Source organism: Gobio gobio (genome assembly GCF_949357685.1).
Source record: "Gobio gobio genome assembly, chromosome: 24".
Taxonomy (NCBI): domain Eukaryota; kingdom Metazoa; phylum Chordata; class Actinopteri; order Cypriniformes; family Gobionidae; genus Gobio; species Gobio gobio.
The window spans coordinates 12,335,539-12,352,324 of record NC_137120.1 but is presented as its reverse complement, the minus strand read 5'-3'; the positions used below and the strand labels follow the sequence as shown (position 1 = coordinate 12,352,324).

At 43.0% G+C, this 16,786-nt stretch overlaps 1 protein-coding gene across 1 annotated transcript in view; it reads left to right on the top strand.

Annotated features, from left to right (window-relative positions):
* The first annotated feature begins 2,210 nt into the window (after positions 1-2,210).
* Positions 2,211-16,786, top strand: part of LOC307120340 (uncharacterized protein) — a 58,437-nt gene continuing 43,861 nt past the window's right edge. The window contains exon 1 of the mRNA XM_079807339.1: positions 2,211-2,305. Coding sequence (XP_079663465.1) covers positions 2,227-2,305 — 79 coding nt within the window. The 5' untranslated portion in view covers positions 2,211-2,226. The remainder of the gene's footprint in view (positions 2,306-16,786) is intronic.

The window sequence follows — 16,786 nt, the reverse complement described above, 5'->3', positions numbered from 1 at the left end:
TCTGCGCAGCGCTACCGATCTAGCTCTGCGCACAACGAAATCTAACGCCAAGGCGATCGGGAAGTGTATGGCCAACCTCACGGTGCTCGAGCGCCATCTATGGCTGAACCTCACCAAGATGAAGGAATCGGACAAAGCCTCCTTTTTGGACGCGGCCATTTCTTTGACCGGACTGTTTGGCCCTGCTGTTACCAGTTTCGCCGAGCGCTTCTCTGAGGCACAGAAGGATTCACAGGCCATGAAACATATCCTGCCGAAGCGCTACAGCTCTGCCTCCGACCGTCATGCTAAAGCCCCGCCTGCGCAGCAAACAAAGGCGGCGCCGACGCAGTCCCAGACCCGCTCAGCTTCCCGAACATGGCAGCGTTCACGATCGGCGAGCCGCAACAGACAGCCAGAGCGCAGGGGACCTCGACCCAAGATTGTGTTGAACCCCGAGCCTCCAAAGCCATCCTAGCCACGGGAAGAAAGAGACGGTCGTTAAGTCCCGCCGCGGCCGGACCACCACCTCACTCTCGCTATCAGCATCTCGCAGTTCCCTGCAATCAGGTGACTGGAGACCTCAGTTTCACAGCCAATGAGCCAGTCGTCAAACTCGCTCGCCTGTACACAAACGCCGTTTTTACGGCGACCCAAATAAAGCACGAAAAGAGCATTTTCTATGTAGGCAGTGTGCCCACTTCACAGTATGCACCCCTGCACATAAGCACTCCTCACACCATGAGTGCTCTGAATGTAAAGCGCGTGCCCACTACACATTCAGCTAGGTTCATCAACCATAACTCCGTCCAGGACAGCCAGGAACCTTGGGGTTGTGATTGATGATCAGCTAAAATTCACTGACCACATCAATGCAACAACCCGGTCCTGCAGATTTGCACTATTCAACATTAGGGAAGGTTAGACCCTTCCTATCAGATCATGCCACACAACTACTGGTCCAAGCTCTCGTTCTCTCCAGACTGGACTACTGTAATGCTCTTCTTGCGGGCCTTCCGGCATGCACTACCAAACCCTTGCAACTGATCCAGAATGCAGCGGCGAGGTTGGTCTTTGGTGAGCCGAAGAGAGCACACGTCACGCCTCTCCTCATCAGTCTGCACTGGCTACCAATAGCCGCTCGCATTAAATTCAAGGCACTGGTGCTCGCATTCAAAACATCCACTGGCTCTGCACCAATATACCTAAACTCGCTCGTTCAGACTTACACACCGTCCAGGAACTTGCGTTCTGCCAGTGAACGACGCCTTGTGGTGCCATACCAGAGAGGCATGAAATCCCTCTCACGGACCTTTTCCTGGACCGTTCCCACCTGGTGGAATGACCTGCCTATCTCAATTCGTGCGGCCGAGTCTGTAGCCATTTTCAAAAAACGTCTAAAGACACATCTTTTCCAGCAACACCTGACCGATCGAGAATAGCACTTATCATTCTATTCATTGTCTGTCTGTCTAATTTATTTAAAAAAAAATAATATATATATATATATATATATATATATATATATATATTTCTGTGCTAGACTAACTGAGACTTGTTACAGCACTTGCATATTGCTGATTTTGTTGCCCTTCGACTGCTCAAGCTGCTTCTATTGCCCCCATTTGTAAGTCGCTTTGGATAAAAGCGTCTGCTAAATGACTAAATGTAAATGTAAATGTACACAGTGCATGCCGCCAAACATAAACACTATCCCCATAGTGTCACAAACACGGGCTCCCTACTACTAAATGGCCTGCCCCCGAAATTAATTCAACCCCTAGCCATAAGGGCCCAGGCCTGGCAGACCATCCCTGGTATATCGACATGGGTGTTAAACATAATAGAACGAGGTTACTCGCTACAGTTCTTCCGCAGACCCCCGTGCTTTCGCGCAGTGGTCAAGACTTCAGTGTTGGGAATAACGGCGTTATAGATAAACGGCGTTACTAACGGAATTATTTTTTTCAGTAACGAGTAATCAAACGAATGACTGTTTCTTCCGTTACAACGCCGTTAGCGTTACTGAGAAAAAAAATGCAGCGTTACTATAATTGAGCTCACTGAAGCGGTTTTCATCCGAACAGGCTCTCTGTCGGTTGGACCTGCAATGTGTGTGTGTGCGCGCCAGCCATGCGTGTTGGGGAGTGGGTTGGGTGGTACACATAACTGATGATGATTGGTGGGTGGGAGTTCACACACACACACACACACACCTATGACACACACGCATATGCACAGTCAGCAATGGCAAGTCCAGCGACTTCAAAGGTAGCTTTCGCAAACTGGAAGAATAAGCGCTACTTTTCCCTCGTTGAGGTGAAAGGTAAGAATGTTTATGTAACGTGCAGCTTATGCCCAGGAGGAAAGAGTCTCTCCACGTCGGTGGCCAGTAATTCTAATCTAATGAAGCCTCACATCATCACAGCCACAACATTAGTGGCTAAAAACCCAGGTGATAACATGAGCTCCACTACCAGAGGAGTAGTATAGTACTGATAATATTTACACAATATTTACACTATAGTAGGCCTACTGATAATATTTACAATAATATATTGAATTTGATAGGTGTCTCTCACATTGTCCCACAGCAACATTACAATAGTGTACATTAATGTACAATGTTTTATAATAATAATTTATTCTATTTAGTGTCCAATTCATTAATTTAACATATTTAATATTCGGGACATCCAAGTTATTTGACATATTTGAACATTTGAAAGAAAAAAAAAAGTAACGCAGTAGTTACTTTCCCTGGTAATTAGTTACTTTTATAATGATGTAACTCGGTTACTAACTCAGTTACTATTCGTAACAAGTAACTAGTCACTATAACTAATTACTTTTTTAAAGTAACGTGCCCAACACTGCTTCAGTGAGAAGCAGCGTAAGTCACTTGCTTTGCGCCAAAGTGTTGAAACTGTTAAAACTTAAGTGTTGAAACTGGCTCCTCAACCACTTAGAATGCTTGGGTCTCAGGATAAATATAGAGAAGAGCTCACTGTCGGCAACTCAGAGAGTCTCCTTTCTGGTAACAGTCATAGACGTCATTCAAGGCTGGCACTTTCACTCCTCTCAAAAGATTTCAGAGGATGTTAGGCCACATGGCCTCAGCATCAGCAGTACTCGAACTGGGTCTATTACGCATGCGCCCCCTCCAGCGCTGGTTGAACGCCTGCCTTTCACCCCGTGCGTGGCATTCCGGTCGATTGCGAATCAAAGTGAACCACAGCTGCATCAAAGCTCTGGCTCCTTGGAAAGCGACCGACTGGTATCAGTCAGGTGTGAGCATGGGCACAGTTTCAAAATGGAAAGTGGTATCGACAGACGCGTCCAACCTAGGTTGGGGTGCTGTACACAAGGGCATGCCAGTCTCCGGTCTTTGGACAATGTCGGAGAAACAGCTGCACATAAACTGCTTAGAAATGAAAGTGGTCATTCTGTTGTTAAGAGCTTTCCTCCCTTACTTAAAGAACCACCACGTCCTGGTCCGAACAGACAGCATGTCAGTGGTATCTTATATAAATCGGGCGGCCTGAGATCAAACAGCCTGCACCACCTGGCGAAACATCTCCTTTTATGGGCACGGCAGAAATTGAGCTCGCTGAGGGCTGCTCACGTGCCAGGTGTTCTGAATCAGGGTCCGGATATGCTATCCAGAGGCAACATTCCCCCAGGAGAATGGTCTCTTCACCCACAAACGATTCAGCTCATTTGGAGCATCTTTGGCAAGGCGAAAGCGACCTTTTTGCATCAAAAGACAACTTTCACTGCCCAACATTTTTCTCCAAACACAGCGATGCACTGGCCCACGACTGGCCCAGGCTTCCGCTATATGCCTTTCCCCCTATCGCTCTGATACCACAAGTCATCAAGAGAATCAGGGAGATGTGCGGTGTACGGTGCAAATATGGTTCTCCGAACTGAGTCAGATGCCAGACACAGCCCCATGGCCGATTCCGCTGAGGAAAGATCTCCTCACACAGTTGAAAGAGACGATCTGGCACCCCCGGCCTGATCTGTGGGCCCTTCATTTTTGGCCCATCAACGAGTATCCGGGAACCTCCCTGACAGGGTGTTAAACACCATTTCTGAAGCTAGAGCCCCCACAACCAGGCGGCTCTATGCATTGAAATGGTCAGTATTCTCAAACTGGTGCGCAGCACGAAACCTGGACCCACACTCGTGTGAGGTATCAGAACTGCTCACCTTCCTTCAAGAGCTAATGGACGCGGGACGCTCCCCCTCCACGCTCAAAGTTTATATGGCTGCTATAGCAGCATATTACATTCAAGTGGTCGGACAGTCACTGGGCAAAAGTGAACTCATTGTGCGCTTCCTCAGAGGGGCCAGGAGGCCCTCAGTTCCTATATGGGACCTGTCCACGGTTGTACAAGCCATGAAAAAAACCCTGTTTGAACCGCTACAGACAGCGAGCCTAAAGCACCTCTCTCGGAAAGCTGCTTTCTTACTGGCATTAGCCTCAGTCAAGCGGGTAGGTGACTTGCACTGACTCTCTCTGTGAGTGCTTCCTGCCTAGAGTTTGGGCCTAACGACTCTAGAGTCGTCCTCAAGCCAAGACATGGTTATGTACCTAAGGTGCTCTCCACCCCGTTCAGAGCACAGGTCATTTCACTATCAGCGCTTCATTCGTCACATGACAAAAAGGACGCAAATCTTCTCTGCCCGGTTAGAACACTGAGAGCATATATAGAGCGTTCCGCTGTCTTCAGACACACGGAACAGCTCTTTGTTTGTTTTGGCAGTCGCACTAAGGGTGCTGCAGACACGAAACAAACACTGTCACGCTCGATAGTAGACGCTATCTCACTGGCTTATGAGTCCAAGAACCTCGACTGCCCTATAGGCATCAGAGCTCATTCTACCAGAGGCATGGCCTCGTCATGGGCCTGGTCGAGCGATATACCTTTGGGAGATATCTGTGCGGCGGCAGGCTGGGCCTCCCCGTCCACTTTTATAATTTGGAGGTTCCTGCATTACAAGCAGGAATTCTTTCCATATAACACATGTAACCTATGTCCACAAGCATATGTTTCTCTATATTTTATAAGACCCGACTCCGTCCGGTCATTTTTACCCATGTATATGCCATAAGTCCAATATATGTAAGTACCCGAGACGTTTTGTCTCAAGATGAACACCGTTAATGTTTTTTTCTAAGGCATAAAAGCTACTTAAATGTCCTAATTAAACTAAGGCCTAATCCTGGCTTAATCTATTCCCGCTCATCATTTGTTGCTGTGGTGATTCCTTGTGTAAGTAATTCAATCACACCTGTTGTCTTTTTCGTTCGTTAGCATTTAAAGGCCCACTGAAGTGCCTTGGAACGCGTAGCATTATTCAATGTGTTGACGTAATTTCCATTGAAACGGCTTCAGCTGTTAGCAGCTCCTCCACTTTTTTGAAACAGCCAATAGCGTTTCGTTATTACCACAGTTTGACTAGAGCCTTTCTGTTTTTTTAAAGACAGTTTCCTCCGAATCTAACCGTTTATCATCATAATCTCTTCCATATCTCTTTGAAATACAGCACTCTATGCAGCATTTAAATGGGTCCGATATGTTTTGTTGTCTGCGCCGGCTCTCGCATATGATCCACGCTGTATGTAGTCAACGGCTCTGGTCTAGACTGTGTGTGCGGTGCGCGTGAAACTATCGTGAACCCAGACTTCATTCGCCTCAATTGAAAACATATTTACACTGTCTGAATCGTTTCCTATTGCATATATAGTGCGCTATGTGCTGTTCACCGTGTAGAAAATATGCGTGAACAACTGACCGTTTTCAGACGCAGTTCAGGGTCTATTTATAATGCAGGGGGCGGGACTTCAGATTTTAGAGAGCATTTGATTGGACTGAAGATTTGATGAGTAGGTGAAGTCTGCGATGATGTCATCAAAATCTGTGATTCCTTTTAAAGAAAGTGAAAGACTGTAACTTTTGAATGCTTATATCTCCTAAATGCAAATTTTGTCATTTTTTGGAACACACTAGCTTATTCATAAACTTAAGGCTAAGATAATCATACTAAAAGCTAAAAAACTTTATTTTGATTTCAGTGGGCCTTTAAGTCCTTCAGTTTTCTCTACTTTTTCTTGGGTGTTGTTTGTGGCTTCTATTTAGCCTATCTGTGATTTATACAGAGATTTCACTTTAAACCACAATCTTACCAAATCTGTTCAGGAAAGGCAAATATTTCTCCATATTAAAAGCAAATTATATACATATATAGCTCTGGGAAAACAATAAGAGACCGCTTAACATTGACTTAAGAACAGAAACAACAATTCACTGCCATTATAAAGCTTGGAAGAGCAGGGACATTTTTTGTATTCGTCTGAAAGAAGGATGACGCATACAGGACGATGGCTTGAGGGTGAGTAATCATGGGCCAATTTCCGTTTTTGATCGAACTAATCCTTGAACTGCTACTAAGTGGTCTATCTGAACAAAAAGAAAAGAAACGATTTTCAGTGAAGCTTTGTATCGATGCTTGATCCGTTCTATCAATATCACGTGATCAATGACGTCCGAAGCTTCGTTTCACACACACACACACACACACACAACCACGTGACTGCTACTACTCTGATTAAAAAGGTTTAAAATGCGCATTGAACTGCATTGAACTGTTTGTTGTCCTCTCCCCAATCACCATTCATTTTAAAGAACACCCATTACAATGTTCACTAAGCACAAATCCTCCAGAAGTAGCTGTCCTACATCGTGTGTGTGTGTGTGTGTGTGTGTGTGTGTGTGTGTGTGTGTGTGTGTGTGTGTGTGTGTGTGTGTGTGTGTGTGTGTGTGTGTGTGTGTGTGTGTGTGTGTGTGTGTGTGTGTGTGTGTGTGTGTGTGTGTGTGTGTGTGTGTGTGTGTGTGTGTGTGTGCCCCTGCATTTATTTAGCCTACTTCCTTCATTCATGAGTTTTATTTGTTTACAAACAGGAAAAATATTCACAATACAAAATGTTATCTTTATTGGGTTGAGTTACTATGCAATAGAACAGACTGTTATCATGTATTTGATGTAGTGATTCATTCATTTATTCAGGGCCTCTGCTGGCCAAATGGGTGCCCTAAGCAAAATTATTGTTTTGTGGTCAACCCCCCCTCAAATATTATGGAAGTAAAAAAAAAACTAGGACTTCAATAAAATAAATTATAATTACAGTAATTTACAACTATAGCTCAACAGCAAGAAAATACAAACTAAAATTATACATATTAATTAAAAACGTTTTAAAAGAAGAAATATTATTAGGGTTGCAACTAACAATTATTTTGATAATCGATTAGTTGGTCGATTTGATTTTCTGATTAATCAGATAAGTGTTATGAGTGCTAAAAAACGTTTTCAGGATTATTTAATGAATAGAAAGTTCAAAAGAACAGCATTTATCTGAAATATAAAGATTTGCAACATTATAAATGTCTATACTGTCACTTGATAAATTTAATGCATCCTTGCTGAATAAATGTAGGCTATTCATTTCTTTAAGTTCTTTCCCAAAAGAAAAAATAATAATAATCTTGCCGACTCAAAACTTTTGAACGGTAACGTTACAAAAGCTTTCCATTTCAGATAAATACTGTTCTTTTGACATTTCTATCCATCAAAGAATCCTAAAAAAACATGTTTTACACAACTGCTTTCAACTCTTCTTGAGCATCAAATCATATTAGAATGATTTCTGAAGGATCATGTGACTCTAAAGACTGGAGTAATGTTGATAAATTCAGCTTTGATCATAGGAATAAATTACATTTTACATTTTTTACATTTTAATAATATTTCACAATATTACAGCTTTTTGTATTTTTAATAACATAAATGCAGTGAGCACAAGAGACTTCTTTCAAAAACAATCAAAATAGTACAGTTTCCAAACTTTTGACTGGTAGTGTACATGTTGAATCTAAAATGAAACTAAAACATCCAACAGCAGATATTTCCAATAAAATATTTTTTATTTATTTAAAAAACTGAAAATTGGGCAACCGAGTTAAATGTGGGTTTAATAAAAGAACTAATAAAAAAGAAACGAGAAACCGCTGACGAGACAAATGAACAACACGGGTGACAGGATGACACAATCAGACACAGGCAAACATGAACTGAAAACTAAAACACATGAACAGGAAAACAGATCAGAGCAATTTTTACATATCTTTACTCTTTATGAACTTTATTTTCTTTACTTGCTAGCTTCAGAGAAGTTCAAGGACTATAGATATTTGGTAATTGTGACATTGTTCAGGTTTAGCTACTGGTATTGAGCAATAGAGCACATCACCACCAGACATTTGTAGCAGGTGCCTCACAGGACAATTTCTGCAAATAAAAGTAATAATAAAAATAAATCTTTTTTTCATGTCTTTATTTTTGTTGTGCCAAATTATAGAGAGTAGTATCAGTAAGAGTATTGATAAATATCAGTTATATAATAACTACATCCATCCCTATGACTAGACACTTTTTTTTCTCAATAAAAAGAATAAAACGCTTTGATAATTGGTTACATTATTCATTGATTATGTTGTTTGATTAATGAATTGATGTTACATTTCTATTTCTAATGTTCAAAATGTATTGGTTTAGTAGTAATTGTACAAAGTAACACTGAATAAATGGTGATTAGTAAATGAATGCGGTGTGGTTTTGGGCCATTTTCTATTAGAATTTAATAGGGGGTTGTACTGGTTTCCTCTACATGCATGCATTGATCCTTAAATGCATTAACTAAAAACAATACAATTCCCTATTAGAATGAACAAGTATTTACAGCAGAAAATGAAATGTTTGAGTTTATCAGTTCTATGTGGATTTCAAGGTTATGGACCAAGCACATCTTTATTCCCCGGACTAAAGGTGAGAAGAATATTAAAATAAAGGTGGATGTGGTATTTTGGTCGTTAGGACGTACCTGCAACATTCCAGTGACGTATACCACTTTAACGTCATCACGACAAATACAGGAATCACAAAGTGACGTCACTGGAACGTTATTTGGCACGTCGCAGCAACTAATATGGTCCTTTGAGTTTACGTCCTCTCAACATGCCAGTTTGGTCGTTAAAATGTGCTTGCCACATTTTAGCAACGTACAGCTATAGAGGGTATGCGCGTGACATCACGTCAGCCGGAGTCACTGTGGATACACCCACTGAGTGGCAAAAAGACTGTGAGGCAGCATTGGTTTTCAGTGTGAATGCCGTGAAAAACAAACCCAAGTGAGGCATAAGATTAGTGAATTATTTTATGATGCTGAAAAATAATTCAACTGAGCATCTTTGTTTCTGGCTTTATTTGCAACAAATTATGTGGGGTTTTTTTAGTTTTTTTTTTTTTAACGGTTACATAGACAACAAACGGTCAAACTGCCCAACTAAAGGAAACCTGTGGCTATCCGGCGATTACTACGTGCAAACACCGTGCCTTCCGCACTCGGCAGCTGAGAATGACGCTCCTCCTATAACTACCAGGTTATTTCTCTAAAAGAGCATATTTTCGCCTGAACAATATTTCACGAGCAATATTTCACGAGACACATCTATGCCCTTAAATGGTCTTGTCTAATGGTCGCGGGTCGCACCCCCTCCACGCTCAAGGTTTACGTTTAACACTCCTGTAGCCGGCCAGTCACTAGGAAACAACCTGGTTGTTCGCTACCTCAAGGGGGCCAGAAGGCCATAAGACCCATCCATGGTCCTCAGGGTACCCCCCCCCCCCTCAAGCCGCTCCAGTCAGCCGAACTACGGTCACTTTCGCTAAAGACCGCACTCCTGCTGGCACTAGCATCGGCCAAGTGAGTGGGCGATTTGCAAGCACTCTCCGTGAATGCTTCCTGCCTCGAGTTTGGGTCCAGTGACTCCGAAGTCGTCCTCAGACCAAGGCATGGTTATGTACCAAAGGTGCTCTCAACTCCGTTCCGAGTCCAGGTCATCTCGCTGTCTGCTCTTCCCTCATCGGAAGACGACAGAACAACATTTACTTGGCCCCATCTGCCCTAAGAGTATATACAGAGCACTCTGCCCAGTTTAGGCAGTCAGAGCAGCTCTTTGTATGCTTCGGCAGCTGCACCAAAGGGCTCCCGGTCTCTATAAGCAAAGATTATCCTGCTGGATAGTGGACACCATCACCTTGGCCAACATTTTGATGAGCCTTCAATGCCCCATCAGCGTCAGAGCGCACTCATCTAAAGGCATCGCCTCTTATTGGGCATGGTCCAACGGTGGATCCATTGGCGATATCTATATGGCCGGCTGGTTCTCACCATCCACATTTGCCAGATTTTACCATTTGGAAGTCCCTGCACTACAGGCATGAGTGCGAAACGAGTCACTTAGATTGGCAGAGGCTCTGCTCTTTATTTGGCAGGACGTGCCACAATTGGTTTGCGCAGATACACATTATTGCCATAGGTTCATACAATTCCCACAGCCCAGCCAATCGGTGTGTGCAGAGCTTTGCACTATGATGGCTGTGCAGTTGCACTGTGCTTTAACACTAGAAGTCCCGGAGATTTTTACCCCTCCTTTAGCCAAGTGGATGCTAACTGGCTAGTCTTTTGGCTATCATTAGCATCAATTCATGTGTAAATGTGGTCATTACCTGAGCCATCTGCAGTGGGGTTGGGGGTGTGTGTGTGAATGGTTGCTGGTGGCTTGTTTGTATGTGTGGGGGAGGGAGGGCTGCTAAAAGCAGAGAACTTGATAATGTCTCACATTGGCATGTAGGGTCTTGCCCAGGTGTAAACAGGTATGAATTAGCACATCTAATCCTTTTGTGCTGAGGTGGATAAAATCTCACTGCACATAGCCTACTACTTCAGTGCCCTCAAGAATTCTGTGGTGTACGAACCTCCTCTCCAAGAAAAGAAAATGCAGACAAGACTCACCACTCAGCAGGCCTTGGAAATGATCCTGAGTGAAGTAAACCCTTGTGACTCAGATGGAGAAGACATAGAACTTCAGCCGGATTCGGACTCAGAGCTGTCTGATCTGTCTTCAGGTTAAGCTTCATTTAATATTATTTCCTATTTCATTTCAAACCAGTAAGAGAAAAACACAAAAAAAGCAGAGTGGAGTGACATAAATATTTACTCTGCCTTTTTTGTATTGTCCAATTTTTTGTTTGTACTACTTAGCAGACATTCACTGCCATCTGAAGTGCAAAACATTATTAGTTGTTTCTTTGCTTTAGTTGTATCTTTTTATTTAGGAAGATATTTCAGACATTATTCCGATACAGAGAAGGAGATACTGGAATTGTTATTAGTATCTATGCATGCATTTGTGATATCATTTGACTTTTCCATTGCTCACAATTTGAATTTGTTCACACTGCAGATGAGGAGACTGCTCCTCAACCAAAAAAGAGAGCCCGTTTGGGGACTGACCTGACAGAGACAGCGAAAGATGGCACAGTGTGGCGTGAAGAACAGGTGGGGACGCGTCTCCCTTTTACCCCAATCAAAGCGTACGCTGCAGATGGAGAGCCAACGGCTAAGGCCAGGAAAAGTATCTCGAGTCGCCATCAGAGCTTCCTGTGTTTCATCACTCTTGACATGCTTCATAGCATTCAAGAATGGACTATTCAACATGCACAGGAAACGGAGCATGTTCATTGGTTCATGGCCCTCCCTGAACTAATGGCATTTATTGCAATTGTCATCTTCCGGGGGCTTACCAAGGTTCCATCACTACGTGACTGCTGGTCAGCAAACCTGGGAAACCCACATATCATTGGAACAATGCCGCGAAACCGCTTCCAAGACATCATGCGACACCTACGCTTTGATGACAGGTCCACCCGGAGTGATCGAGCAAAGACTGATAAGTTTGCTGCAATTTCCAGTGTGTGGGGATCATTTGTCACCAATTGCATCACGTCCTACAACCCTGGTCTACATATCAGCGTTGAAGTTTGGGATCAAGTTTTGGGTGGCTTGCGACCTAAAATCCAAGTACATTTGTAATGTCCTCCCATATCTTGGCAAGGACCCTAGTCGTCCCAGTGGAGAGAGACTGTCTGAAAATGTAGTGATGAGGCTGATGGAACCATTCCTAGACAAGGGCAGAAATGTTACCACGGACAATTTCTTCACATCGCTGTCACTTGCGCATAAACTTCTTAGCCGGAAAACCACCATCCTCGGCACAGTCAACAAGATTCGCCGGGAAATCCCTCAATCCTCTAGACACACAGATCGCAATGAATTCACCACTCAGGTATGTTGCAGGTCTTTTGTGGTTCTATGTTTATGTGTTTCTAATTTTTAGAATCAACACCGCCAAGTGTGTCATTGTGTCATTGTGTGTAAAAGTGCTTTGAAAATAACAATTTATCTTATTTATTAGGTGTTTTCAACCACTGCTGCTACGCTGACGGCGTATGCGGCCAAACGGAAGAAGACCGTCTACATTCTTAGCAGCATGCACAGCGTGATTCAGACTGATAATACCACCAAAAGGAAGCCAAACACTGTCACCCTTTACAACACCACAAAGTGCAGGGGCGCCCCCCCAAAACAATGGTAGGGGAAACACTGGGCCCTCTTAAAATCAGATTAAGCTGTATGCGGCCCCCAGACCAAAATGAGTTTGACACCCCTGGTCTAAGCCCTCTTGCCTCTAATGTGCATAAGCAAGCAAAGAATTTGGGAATCATCTTTGATTCAGAGCCTAAATTTGATAAGCATATAAATTCAGTGGTGAAGACTTTCATTTAAGGCGCACAGCAAAAATCAAACCCTTTTTGTCTTGTGTCTTAGCTCAGTGTTTCTCCAGCACTAGCTTCACTGCATCGGCTCCCAGTTCATTTCAGGGTGCAGTTTGAGGTTTTAAAGGTCCCATGGCATGGCATTTTTCTATTATTTTATAATGTTTCCTGAGGTGTACTTATATTGTTAGTATGACTTTTACATCATAAAATGTCATAATTTAGAAATAAAAGGCATTTTTTCTATACTGCTGTTTGCCCTGTGGCTGAATGCCCTGCTTCAAGAGGCGTGTCTGCTGTGAGACTTCAGTAAAAACGCCCACTGTTGTGATTGGCTGACATCTTTGCATTTTAAATGAGCGGAGGGGGCGTGGTTTAACGAGGTCTACGAGGCACGAGCTGCTGCCAGAGAGACGGATGGACCTGAGTTCACTTCACATCAGTTCTCAGCATGTCTGAACTGTTGTAGTTACAGCATATACTTCAGGTTATTAGTCTATTTCTAGTCGGAGGGACTGTCACTCATGTCAGAAAGTTAGTAACTTTAGTAAATTATGGATCAGCGCTGACTGGAGACGCAAACCGTTTAGAACGATTCAGTCCGATTTGGTGAACTGATGTTCACTAAAAAGAACTGGTTCAAAAGAAAGATCGTTCGCGAACCGGACATCACTAATGTACCCGAGACGGAGCTCAGCGATCGCTAACAAAGTTATTTATAGTAACTACTGAGTTATGAGAGCGCTGTCAGTCAGCGCGAGTTTATTGTGTTTGTATCTGAGAGTTCTGAATAAACACGAGTCCCAGTCACACCGAGTCCGTCTTCATCATTATTACCAACTTTGTAACACATGCAAAGTACCATTACAGCTGTCGAGATGAACGAGTTAAAAGTAAGTGTTGATAATAGCATTATTTTTAAAATAAAATAAAAGCGTCAGTGACGCGCGTTGAGTACACAGCGCAAACAAAGACACAACAGCAGTAATCGAATGTAATCCAGTTTATTGTGGGGCTAGGCTGGCTAGCCCGAATATGCTCACGCTTACCCCCCTTCGGCTTAATCTCTGGCCGCGTTTGGTGCCTCCGCTGTGGGCCAGATGCAGTACTGGGGGTCGGGGATGTTGAAGGCCGACCGGCCAGTGCAGCCCGAGCTTCGGCATGTGTGAGGTTTATCTCTAAAGATCTGACTCTGCCGATGTTGAGTAGAAACTCAAGACTGTATGCACATTTTAGAACCGATAGACGCGACGAGGACGTACAAAAACACTGACTCACAAGAAAGAAAACACGAAAACACCGTTCTGTCGAGAGAGAGAAGCCGCAGTGTGTGCACGAATAATAAATAATTAGCTACACATCAAAAATCACTGATCACAGATCAGAAGGAACTGAAAAAAGACTTCTGTTTTCATTTGTACATCCAAACACTGAGAAACTGCCAGCATTCACTCGTTCACAAGCAATGATCTCTCCAGCGTTTGCATGGGTGTGCCAGATTCTCTGGGTGGAGGAAAGGGAGGTAACCGTTCCTGCTTGGACGTCAAACCAGGAGACTTCAGGATTGGCTCGTCTGGCCTGTCATTTTCTCAAAGGCAGAGAAAGACAGCCAGAACTCGGGTTTACACCGATCAACATTTCTATCCACTTGGGGACAATATTCAGGCTAGGGGAACTCATATTAATGTTGAAAAACCTCATAAAATGAAAATTTCATGCCATGGGACCTTTAACGTTTGTTTTTAGTGCCTTGCATGGTCTAGCTCACGAATATATTTCAAATCTTCTCCAGGTTTATCAGACGGCAAGGCCACTGAGTTAATCTCAAAAATGACTTTTAAAGATCCCTAAATCTCGTCTGAAGTCCAAAGGGGAGTGTGCCTTATTCTCTGTTGCTGCTCCCCGGCTCTGGAATAATCTGCGTCTGGATATTAGATGTTGTACTACATTCATTGGGTATTTTTAAATCACGTTTGAGGGCACATTTACTGGCCCAGGCTTATGGTTGAGCTAGCAGTTTATGTTGTGTTACTGTTGTCTTGTTTTTTAATTGTTTCTGATTTGGTGTTTAATGTTTTTGTACATTGTTATGAATGTTGTTGGAATATTGTTTTAATGGAAAGCACTTTGACCAACTCGAGTTGTTTTTAAATGTGCTAAACAAATAAACTAAAGAGCTGAAAGCATCATATATTAGCAGATCAGTTCATCATACCTGCACAAAGTGACCATTTAAATTAGGGTGACCATATTTTGATTACCGAAAACCAGGACACTCGGCCCGGCAATTGAGATACTCAAATGATACTCAAAGTTTACTCAAAGATTCCTTATTAATTTCAATACATTTAAAGTATGTCCTCTGTATGGACAGAAAATTGTTATAGTAGGGCCAGGACAGGACTTGAAAACTGGACATGTCCTGGGAAAACAGGACGTTTGGTCATCCTAATTTAAATGATAAAACCATGCAGAAAGAAGTCAGTTGACGTCACCTGTCGGTTCAGGGTCCTGCTACACATTACAGTGCTACTGTGAGACTGGAATATGAAGTTTTGTGTCTTTGCCCATTTCAAACTGATGAAACATCATCTGAATGATCTTTATGTAGTCATTTCAAACTCTGATGTTCTGCACACACTTGATCTAATGGCAACATTTCTTTGTGTTTCTCTGTCTGTATGTGCTGCTGTTGCTAATGAAGTGAGGGAGATATCAGTGACGGAGGGAGAATCAGTCACTCTAAACACTGATACTGAAATACAGAGAGATGATCAGATACTGTGGATGTCTGGAGAGAAGCTCATGGCTCAGATCAAAGGAGGGACCGGACAGACGTTTGATGATGTTGATGATGGGAGATTCAGAGGCAGACTGAAGCTGGATGAGAAGACTGGATCTCTGACCATCACAAACATGAGAAATGAAGAATCTGGTCATTATAATCTACAGATCAGCAGCAGCAGCAGAGGAATCACAGACAAGAGCTTCTCTGTTTATGTCCGTGGTAAGTAGTTGTCTTTCAGTTTATTTTTAAAATATAGATGAGGTGAAAAGTGATGATCCACGTTGTGTTTTTTTGATCCATCAATGAAAATAGTTCCAAACGAAGCTAAAGCATGAATAATATACTAAATAATGCATCTCCAGATATGGTATTTATGTTAGAACCTGTTCTGAAGTATTGAAGTTATTAATGTTACATGTTTCATTTGCATGTCACCGGCAGTTTATTTTTACCAATACTCGCGCGCACGCACACACACACACACACACACACACACACACTGGTGCTGCTATCATTATGAGGACTTTCAATTGGCGTAATGGGTTTTCAATCCCCTAAACCAGGGTTCCTCGGATCCAGTCCTGGGCGACACCGTACGTGTTCAGGCGACACCATTGTCAAAACGATCCCCATTCACATGGATCCTCGAGAACAACGTCACCATTTTCACAGATTCACGTTTTTGTTGTTACCATGGAGATTTTTTTCAAAAACTTTGAAAAAGCAGCACTCCTCTCAGAAACTGAAGCCTCCGTGCCTTGATCGCCCCCAGGTGGCCGGTCCCAGTATAGCTCATAAACTCCACCCCCCATGTATTAGAATGGACGTGAGACACACTAAACAATTAAATTACACTTCAAATAATTGTTTCCTAAAGATGGTTTCTGTCATTTTAGGCAGTTTTTATCACAGTGATTTAATTTCAAGTGTTAATTCTTTAAATAAGTTTGGTGTTAGTTATTTGATGCTATAGAAACGGGCAGTGTATTGTTATGATTGACAGCTGAGATTGACGGCTTCTCTGAGTGAAGTTGTCACTGAGGCACTAACAGACTTTTTTCGGGAGGAGATTGGAGCTTTAGCATTAATTTCTACATTTTCATAACTGTTTATTTCACACCATCATAATGAATTGTTCTGCATCTGTGAGAGTGTGGGCGGGCTTTTGATAATCGCGCCTCTACTTCCTGCTCTGTACCTCGGTCTCGAGATCACTACTGCGCAGACTCAGCCCCAAATCTGTGCAAGATGTCAGAGTCGTGTGCGGCCTCC